Source organism: Carlito syrichta, unplaced genomic scaffold (genome assembly GCF_000164805.1).
Source record: "Carlito syrichta isolate Samal-C Ts95f unplaced genomic scaffold, Tarsius_syrichta-2.0.1 Scaffold314006, whole genome shotgun sequence".
In the NCBI taxonomy this organism is placed as follows: Eukaryota; Metazoa; Chordata; class Mammalia; order Primates; family Tarsiidae; genus Carlito; species Carlito syrichta.
This window is the reverse complement of record NW_007258102.1, coordinates 683773-694555: the sequence shown is the minus strand read 5'-3', so window position 1 is coordinate 694555 and position 10783 is coordinate 683773. Positions and strand designations below refer to the sequence as shown.

General features: G+C 46.7%; 1 protein-coding gene across 1 annotated transcript in view; it reads right to left on the bottom strand.

Moving 5' to 3' along the window:
- The window catches only part of SNAI2 (snail family transcriptional repressor 2), a 13352-nt gene extending 4068 nt beyond the window's left edge, over window positions 1-9284 (bottom strand). The window contains exon 1 of the mRNA XM_008070758.2: window positions 9161-9284. Within this exon, the coding sequence (XP_008068949.2) occupies window positions 9161-9284 (124 nt within the window). The remainder of the gene's footprint in view (window positions 1-9160) is intronic.
- Between the last annotated feature and the right edge of the window lie 1499 nt (window positions 9285-10783).

Genomic DNA, 10783 nt, shown 5'->3' with positions numbered 1-10783 from the left:
CCTGCGCAGGCGTCAAAGCCTCAGGTTAAGAAAGGAAAGGCAGGCCCGTTTGCGTCTTCCCCGGCTGCAGCTCCAGAAGCTGGGCCAGTCACCGCCAAAGCGCCTTGACTTCTGCATGTGGCGTTACACCCAAAACACACCGAGGCCGCCCCTTTTAAAAGCCGAAACGTGAACCACAGTTTCAAGCCTCTCCGTCCGTTTCAGACGTTCAGCCCCCTCTTTTGCTCAAAGAACAGGGAAAGAACAAATTTGCACGAAGACCACCCCACTCTCGTTTCTCACAGGGGCTGGAAGAGGAAAGGTGAAAAAGAAAGTAGCGGCGGTGATGTCAGGACCTGCAGGAGGAAAGCGTGTCGTCGGGCTGCATAGCTAATTCACCTTGGCATGAGAACCCAAGGTGTGTGTGTGTGTGTGTGTGTGTGTGTCAGGAGAGGGCCTCTTAGAGTGTTCCCGAGCCAAGTTCAATACTTCCACTCACATCTTCCAACAGTCACTCATTTAAACGCCCAGCAGAGAAAATAATTCAGGTGAAGCCTTAAGTTAAGGGAGCTCTGTCTGTAGGAGATGGGAAAGCAGATACATACTGGATCTCTCTCCAGAAACCGTAACCTGGAGTAAAAATCAGAGCCGGTTTTTGTGCTTCCTCCTTTTTGGGAGGATCTGTTCAGATTTAGGCACCTGGTTTATCAGAGCCAGAGTCCTCCGTGTCCTTTCACCCCCTTTGCGGCCAAACTCACATTTTGCCAGAGGTACAGCGTAGTGGAGAGAACACCAACTGCCATGGGCTCTTACTTCCTCTGTTTGCTCTGTGCAGCCTGTTCACAACAGAGAAGACTGTTAGAGAACGGGGTGGTATTTATTTGCTGGTGGTTGTAGCACAGGGTGATCCGCTCAGATGTGTGTTTTAAGACGCCACCAGGAAGGTGTACCCGTAATTCCCTACGCCTGGGAACAAACCTCAGTGTGGATTCCGGCAGCACGACCAGGCTGAGCCCCCTCTGCAGGTACCCGAGGGCACGCCATACCACCAGAGTGGGGGCTTACAGCCGCACCCCCTGCAAGGAGCGGACGGTGCTCCGGACCGGGCGTGAGGCATGCCATTACCCAGTCCACGTGCCCACTCGTCACACACGAATGCCCGTGTGAGGTCTGGCCCGCTGTCAGGGCGGGGAGAGTCTGCACACTGATAGCGTGAGTCAGACTAAACAGGTGCTCTGCTCAGACACAGTGGAGGGCATTTGGTGCCAGACGATGTGGTAAAAACCCAGGCAGAGAAGCAAAGGCCGCACCCACAGGCCAGCTGCGAGGACTCTGCGAAGACAAGACAGAGGTTTCCTTGCCTTCTGCCACCCAGAAGGCTCATGTGGAGGGACCGGTTGTCTCTGGTCATGGACTAAAAGGTTTTCTCCTGCCCAGGGATGGAAATCTTTGTGGAGGCAACTGCACCCAAGTTTCAATGTTTCGTTCTGGAATCAAACAGAAGTCAGTCAGTGACTGGGGAGGGGAAAAAATGGGCAAAGCAAATCCAAGGGGCTTTGCTGAGTCAAGGAATCCATCCTAGGCTGGCGAGCAACTGGTGTTGCATAGTGAGGCTGGCTGGAGTCGTGATAAAAGAAGATGGCGCTTGCCCTGAGAGTTCCTCTGGGCATAGTCCAGCCAGGGTGAAACTGGTAGGCATAGGTCATAGAGAAACAGGGATGGCACAGGCTCTGTCCTAAGCTTCTGAGGGTTTAATGTAGGGTGCGGAGAAATGAGGCGCTCTGGGGTCTTGAAAAGCAGTCCTTCTGAGGCTTGAACTGCCTGAGAGGGTCCCTTCCCTGTCTTCTGAGGAATTGATTTAGTGTGTCAGGCGGGACTCCAGAAGCCCTTGTGATCTGATTCCTTAATTCCCAGGATGTGACTTGATGTGGCGTGCCTGACAGTCTCTCATTCCCTCTGTTTTCTGAAGATGCTGACTGACCAGGATAACTGGTGAAGGACTTTGCAGATTAAAGGTCTGTGACCTCGAGGGTGGGGCAACCTTCCCCACAGGTTCCCTGAGTGGGTAGAGTTTTTCCTGGACACAGTGTTTTCATAAAAGACACATTCTTGTCTTGCCAGAAGGGAAACTAAACCAGATTCATGAAGTTTAGGAATGCACCGTGGATTTATTTACTCCGCACAGAGGAGATTTGTGCACATTCAGTATTTTTATGTGTAAACAGCAGTTCAGGTACTGACTATGAAGTTTAGGGAATGGAGTAAATCTAGCACCAGGGTGTGGCAGAAGCTGACAAATCCCATCTTGTGCTGTGTTCTGGATCCTGAAACAAAAGGCGTCTCTTTCTGGCTCTGATCTGTGGCATGGTCACCCTTGAGGGGATTCATATGCCCTGAACTCAAATGCACAATTACATCCTTGAAAGATAGGCAGTTATGGAATATTATTAGTTTGACCGTGAAGTCTGCAGAATATTGCAATGCCTCACTAATGTTTAAAATCTATTTAGATAGGAACAAAAAGTTTATTATGTGTAACTATGGAGTTTGAATGACAAATATGATGCCATTTTGTGGTTTCGTACATATGTGTATGGGAATGTGTATACAGGTACATATTTATATTTGCATTCCTAATTTCATTCAGTCTCAGATAACGGAAACTAACCCCAGACGTAAGAGAAATGAATGTTTCCTTTTAGTACTTGGGCTTCTCTGTCTGTAAATTATATTTAAAACTCATTCCTCATTTCTTTCAGAATTATTTAGGACCACATCTTTCCCAACGTGAAAGGAAAAATTATCTGAGTGGGCATAGGGTTCTGTTCATGTACACAAAGCCCCGTGAGAAGCATAATTCCTCCCCAGGGGTTGGATGGCACTCACGCAGACACTCAACATGCTAAGTGTATCCACTCAACGATGCCAACAGAGCGCGATTGAATATCATTGCACATTTGTGTGAGCGTGCACGTGTCTAACTTAGGGCGAAAAGTAACAGGAGCAAAAATGATGTCAGGATGTCTCTCTGCTATTTAGAAATGTTCGTTACTGCCTGTGAGTGTTCCCAGGGCCTTATTCACCAGGCTAATAGCCACCAACCTTGTGTATCTGTCTGCTGTTAGCTTTAACGATGATAGCTCAATAGATATAATCACATCTGATCGGCAAATATTTAAGATAGCATCAAACAGAAATCCCCATTTAACCTGGGAGCAGCATTTTAATGAGATCTGTTGTCTGCCAAATCACGTGCATTCAGAATTTTATTCCTAGGTATATTTTTAAAGTCTCATTTCCCTTTGGGTGGATATAATATTGGGTGGTTACATGTGTCGGGCAAATTAAGAGATACTCATCTTTTCAGTGTTCTATGTGTGCTTTATGTGGAGTGTTGACGATCTTATCTGTAAGATGAATAAGAGAGACTGCAGAAAAAGTCGAATTCATCTGTCAAGGATATGTGGTTGCAAAGAGACCCCTGTTGGTCAGCTTTGGAAGACTCGCTGCTTTTTGTTCATTCTTTCTTTTTTTTAAACGAGGTCTGCCACCTAGTGGAAAATGGATTGATTTGACTAGACACTAGAGCTTCAATTTGACCTTGTCTTGCAATTGCCCCAATTTCAGATGAACTTTATTTAAAATTTTAAACTTATTAATGCATTCATGATCAAAAAGCCTCCTTTGTGTTTGTAGACATGTGTATAACATTTATACAACAATTTATATTGACTTTCTAAGATAGGTGAGAAAGGGAAGTTTATAACGTTTGTCAGTCTGTGCAGTCAAGAGGAAGGAAGTAAACAAAAACATCTAGCTTTAAACTAAAAACCGAATAGGCACCTTGCATGGATTGCTTCTTACACCCCTATAGTGACCTACAAGGTGGAAGTATTTTAAAGTCAACAGACCAAGCCTGAGTCCAGTTTTCCGGGCACATTCAAAATGAAAGCAATGAAGCCGGAATTTCTACTCAGTCTGTCTGCATCAGGGTGGTGCATCGTTGCTGTGCCCTACCACCCACCTGGTTTGTAAGGTTGCTGAGGACTCAGTAGCAGGAGTGATAAGAGCTACCATTCCTAGCCGGGTGCTGTGGCTCATGCCGGTAATCCCAGCACTTTGGGAGGCAGAGGTGCAAGGATTGCCTGAGTCCAAGGGTTCGAGACCAGCCTGAGCAACTTGGTGAGACCTCATCGCGACCATAAATTTAAAAAAATTAGCTGGGCATGATAGTCCCAGTTACTCGGAAGGCTGAGGTGGAAGGATCACCTGAGCCCAGTGGGCAGAGGCTGCGGTGGCTGTTAGCGTGCCACTGTACTCCAGCCTGGGCAACAGAGTGAGACTCTTACTCAAATCAAAAAAACAAAAAGAGTTGCCATTCTTAAATGATTAACATGAGTTGGTCACTACGCTGAAGGCTTTACACACACGATTTTCATTATTCTTCCTATAGTTAATCTTGCAAGGCAGACATTACCCCTATTTACAGGTGAAGAGATGAGGACACAGCAACATTGATTGTTTTTGTCAAATCATGCTGTTAGTAATAAATAGATAGAGATATTCTTCTCTTGCCTCATTGTTCTGGCTAGGCCTTCCAGCTCTATGGTGAACAGGAGGCATGAGAGTGGACATTCTTATCTTGTTCCTACTCTTAGGAGGAATGCTCCCAGCTTCTGCCTATTGACAAAAATGCTGACTTCAGGTCTATCATAGATGGTTCTTATTGTTTTTAGGAATGTTCCTTTTATGCCTAGGTATTTGAGGGTTTTTATCAAGAAAGAAATCAGGGTAATCCAAATAGGAAAATAGGAAATTAAGCTGTCCCTCTTTGCAGACGGTATGTTTTATACGTAGAAAATTCAAGGAGTCTGTCAAAAACCTTCTCACACCAACAAACAACTTTGGTAAAGTAGTGGGTTACAAAATCAACCTGGATAAGACAGTTGCATTTCTGAACACCAACAACAAGCAGACAGAGACTCAAATAAAAGACACAATCTCATTCACAACAGCCACACACACACACAAGAAATATCGTGGCATCCATCTAACCAGAGACGTGAAAGACCTTTACAAAGAAGACCCTCAAATGCTGCTCAGAGCAGTCAAGGATGACATGCACAAATGGAAATGCATCCCATGCTTATGGGTTGGAAGAATCAATATTGTCGAGATGTCCATCCTACCCAAGGCAAGCTACAGATTCAGTGCAATACCCATCAAGTTACCAACATCATTTTTCGGAGACCTGGAATTGATGATTCAGAAATGCATATGGAAATGAAAAAGAGCACAAATAGCCAAAACAATCCTCAGCAAAAGGAACAAAGCTGGAGGTATCGCACTTCCAGACTTTAAACTTTATGGTTCAGGAATAGGCACATAGACCGATGCAATAGAACAGAGAGTGTGGAAGTAAAGACACAGTCCCTCAATCAACTCATCTTCAACAAAGCCACCAATAACGACCATTGGGGAAAATAGACCATATTTAGCAAATGGTGCTGTGAAAACTTGCTGACCACATACAGAAGAATGAAACCGGACCCCTGCCTATCACCACATACAAAAATCAACTCAAAATGGATCGTTAAACTAAATGTAAAGCCTCAGGCTACAAAAATCCTGGAAGAAAATGTGGTAAACACCCTTCTGGACATCAGAGTAAGCAGTGAATTCATGACTAAGTTCCCAAAAGTAAATGCTACAAAAGCTGAGATAGGTGGAACCTTATCAAACTGAAAAGCTTTTGCACAGCAAAATAAATCATTTAGAGAATAAAGCAACAACCCATAGAATGGGAAAAACTATTTGCAAATCATGCGTCTGACAAAGACCTAACACCCAGAATGTACAAGGATCTCAAATGAAGTGGAAGAAAAAAAAAACACAAAACATTAAAAAGTAGGCAAAGGACATAGAAAGACATTTCTCAAAAGATGACACACCAGCAACCACAGACACATGAAAAAATGCTCAGCCTCACTAATCATCAGAGAAATGCAAATCAAAATTACCGTGAGCTACCACTTAACTCTGATAAGGATGGCTATCATTAATAAGTAAAACAAGCAAACAAACAAACAAACAAACAGGTCTTGGCTCAGCTGCAAAGAAAAGGGAATGCTTCCACACGGTTGGTGGGAATGAAAGCTAGTTGAATTTCTATGGATAACACTGTGGTGATTTCCATTAGAATTAAAAATCAATCTTCCATGTAATCTAGCATTCCCTCTCCCGGGAATATTCCTGGAGGAACATAAATTGCCCTACAAAAAGACACATGCACACACATGTTTATTGCCATACTATTCACAATAGCAAAAACATAAACCCAATCCTGTGTCCCATAGAAAGTGGAATGGAAAAAGAAAATATGGAACATATACATGATAGAGTACTTTGCAACCATAAAGAACAAAATCACGGAATTTGCAGCAACTTGAATGCAGTCGGAGAACATCATACTATGTGAACGATCACAGAAACAAAGGAGTGAACACCGCATGTTCTCACTCATAAGTGAACCCCGAATACTAGTCATGTTAGCACAGGGACAGGATTGGCAGTGGGTTGGCACTGCTAGGAGAGGGAATGAGAAAAGAAAGAAGGGGACACGTGACAACCCAACAGGTACCTGGTCCACTACCAGGGGGAGAGAGGGCCACCTAGAAGTCCAGTCTTCACCTGCATGCAGCTTACTTATGAACTAAATCCTCACTTGTACCTCTCAACTCTATAATAAATAAATAAATTTTAAAGATTAAAGAAAACAAACGGGTAGAGATGGGATTAATCTGGCTGGATCTGCTTATTCCCATACCCTATATATGCTACTGCTCTGTTATGATCATAATAACACATCAAGGGGTGATTTAGACCCATGACTAACTGTAGAACATGAACTCTTTGAAAATGTGCCTTCCAGTGTTTTGTCCTCACTAGGAGGATGCTTAAACACAGCCTTTGGTCATTTACCATCTCACGCTCTGCATCTCCTTCTTTTCCCAAGTCACACCTGGGTCACAGTTGCTTGATTTCAGACTTGATGCCAGTTGCCTCCCGGTGGTGGGTGTGACTTCTGGGAAGACACTTAGGATAGATGCCTAAGTGCTTCCCTAAGTAGCTGTCATTATCTTCTGATCTGTCAACAAGAGGGGGACCATTAATTCATATTTTATAAGTATCACATGGTTTTTCAAAGCTAGTGGTGATCTTTATTACTTCAGTCTTTTTGTTGTTGCTGTTTTTTGAGTTGGAGTCTCACTCTGTCACCCAGGCTGGAGGGCAGTGGCACACTCCCGGCCACCGCAGCCTCCACCTGCTGGGCTCTGACGATCCTTCCACCTCAGCCTTCCAAGTAGCTGGAACTACAGGCATGCACCACCATGCCCGGTTAATTTTTATGGATTTATTGTAGCGATGAGGTCTCACCAACTTTCCCAGGCGGGTCTTGAACCCGTGGACTCAGGCAAATTCACTTGCCTCGGCTTCCCAAAGCGTGGGATTACAGGCTGAGCCACAGTGCCTGACCTATTGCCCAACCTATTACTTCAGTCTTTAATGGGATCGTGTAGGGAAACATAAATCCATCCATGAGGAAACAATGTTTCCAAAAGTAATGGAGGAGCTAAGACTGCTTTTGTTTGTGTATAGGAGTGGACGTGGTTTGGTCAACTTGTAGTGTGGGTTGGCCTGCTTTCATTTATAAGGAAGACTCAAGGTGTGTCCTGGGGGGAAAGCATACCCAGCAATAATAGAACAGGGAGCTAAGCCCACCAAGCTCTATCCTACACTAAATCTTACACTACACTAGCCAAAGAAGAATGTTGATTCTGCCTTTCACACCAATAAGTTTATTGGCCAACCTCCTAAAAACGCTGTGGAGAAGCAAGCATGGAACCCAGTCAGTAAAGCTGCAATGTGACCTTCCTTGAACCCTGAGAGGCATCAAAGAGTAGGCCGTGCTGCTTCAGAATCTCTGAGGCGAGAGGAAACAAAAAATGGAGAGAATGCCTTGTGAGAGCATCCCCACATCCTTCGAGAGACTCCACAGAGTTGGTCCACGAGGGCTCCAGGACGTCAGCTTGAGTGACAAGGGAGGGAGAGGGCCCAGCAGAAGTGGCAGTGCTGCTGCCGTTTGTATCCCCCAAAAGACGCACGTTGAGACCTAATCTCCGAGGTGATGGCATGAGGAGGTGGGACCTCTGGGAGGAAGTTCGGTCATGGGGGTGGAGGCCTCCTCTGTGAAGGGGGCCCGTGCTCTTCTGAGTGACGACAGGAAGCTCTCTCTCGCCTTCCCCAGGTGAACACTCAAGAGAAGACAACCTGTGAACCAGGGAATAGCCGTCATTGGATACGGCGGGATCGGCCAGTTCTTTGATTTCCGACTCCAGATGACAGAAGTGCAAGAAATATTCTTGTAGACCTGACCCCGAATCACACTCTACATCTTTAAAAATTAAAAAATCAAACAATACAGTCTGGAAAAATAAAATAAAATAAAATTCCAGATTAGCCGTAAAGCAGCTCACCTAACTGGTCTGTCGTTTACAAATCAATAACATAAGAAACATGAAGAAATATTCTGTTGTTTGTAAGCCACCCAGCTCATGGCACTTGGTTATAGCAGCCAGGTGGACTGAGAAGGATACCCAGGAAGAAAGGAGGGCCTTTTAGATGCTCTGGCTCTCAGCAGAGGTGATGGCAGTGCTCCCAGGGGAGCAGAGCCTCCGGGTAGAAGCAGAGGTGCCTGGAAGACAGGATGGCACACCTCAGAGAGACTGGATGGGCATACGAGGAGGATCACTGCAGACTCTGCACCAGAACCGAACTCTTGCCCCTAGAACTCCAGAGTGACGCGGCAGGGGTCTGATTCAGTGAGAAGGGAATGTAGGCATCATCTGCAGATTGAACAAGGGAGCAGCCAGGACAGGTGGCCAGCTGGCCTGAGCGAGCTGCTTCTGCTGCGGTGTGGACTCCCAAGTCAGAGTGCCCTCGCCTAGTATCCCTGCTTCTTTCTGGACCTCGGGTCAGAGCCACCAACACATCCACCTGGATATTACATTCGGCGTTCTTTAAAACAGCAAACTACGAGGCTTTCTGAGATGATTTAAAGAAGCAGAGTCTACCATATGCCACCCACAGAATGGTCTCCTTCATTTAGACCTTGGTTCACTGATTGTTAAGCCGTTTTCCAAAAGCACAGTTCCATCGGTGCTGTCAGAACACAAGGTTTGTGAGAGCTGTCCAGGTATCTGCAGGTGCTGGGTTGTTTTCTTCTGCTCCGTGGACACTGGCATTCTGCCAGTCAAACCCGGTTGCACCATTTAGTTACTAGTCCCTGAAAAAATATCAAGAGCCTGGCCTAGCAGAACCTTGGGGCTACTTGGATTCACCACTGACAAACACTTTTGTCCAGACAGAAGCACCATTTTGCATGCTGCAATTTATCGACGTAGACATTTTCTTATATCATACCATGACTGTTCAAAAAGAAACACACATGCGCACATACATAAACACGTAGAATGGTTCTTTCTAACAGTATTTTTTTGGCCTTGCATTTAAAAATGGAAGTTGAGAGCCGGGCTCGGTGGCTCAGCCTGTCATCCCGCGCCTTTGGGAGGCTGAGGTGAGTGGATGGCCTGAGCCCGCGGGTTCGAGACCCGCCTGGGCAGCGAGACCTCATCTCTACAATCAATCAAAAAATCAGCCGGGCGTGGTAGCGCATGCCTGTAATTCCAGTTACTTGGAAGGCTGAGGCGGAAGGATCGCTGGAGCCCAGCAGGCGAGGTTGCGGTGGCCGGGAGCGGCCACTGCACTCCAGCCTGGGCAACAGAGTGAGACTCCAACTCAAAAAAAAAAAAAAAAATGGAAGTTGAAAGCAGTTCAGCGCCAGTAACGACTCCACCCCCGGCCGGGACCCAGAGATTTATTACAGTGGCTGTTACAGAGGGGATCTGTAATGGGAAAAAAGGAAAAGAGAGAGAAAAAGAGAGAGTGAGAGAGAGAGAGGAAGCGGGAGAGAGGCGCGGCGAGAGCTGCAGAGAGGAAGACGGCAACAGAGAGAGACTGAGAGAGAGACTGAGAGAGAGAGAGAAAGAGAGACCAAGAGAGAGACGGGCGGGGAGAGGGCGGTATTTATCCGCCGACGGGGCCGGAAGGGGCCGTGCCACGCTCCGATTGGCGGAGCTGCAAGGGAGCAGGGTGGGGCCGACGCCGTGTTAGGGTCCTATTGGACGCATGACGAAGCTGGCTAGGGATTGGAGGCTTGCAGGTTTGAGATGGACCCGCCGGGGAAGTTTGAAATTGACGAGTGCGAAGGTTTGAAATTGAGGCGCGCGGGGAGGCTTCAAATCGGCGCGCACCGGGAATTGTGCTCACAGAAGCTGGACTGAGGGCCTTTGCTGGCCGGTGTGTCGGCGCCATTTGGGAGCCGCCCCTCTGGTGGCTTCCTGCACCCTTCCAAAGTGCTTCCTGAAGGCCAGAATTTCAACGAGGAAAAAATATTGCCTTTGTCTCTTTGCACTTGATGCTCTGTCCTGGGAAGCGAGGCTCTCCTGGCACTGAGTGACATGCACCCCTCAGCAGTCGTCAGGGCACTGGACGTCCAGGTGAGCAGGTGACAGAAAAACATTAAAATCCAACATGAAACTGCTGCTGATGCAACTCTCGCCAGCGGCTAGATGTGGTTGGTTGCTTGCTGAAGTGCAAGGCCTTTCAGGACCTGGCTGGCAGGTCCCTTGGTCATCGGGCTTTTCCCTCCCTCCGCCCTGCTCCAGCAAAGCCACACACACCC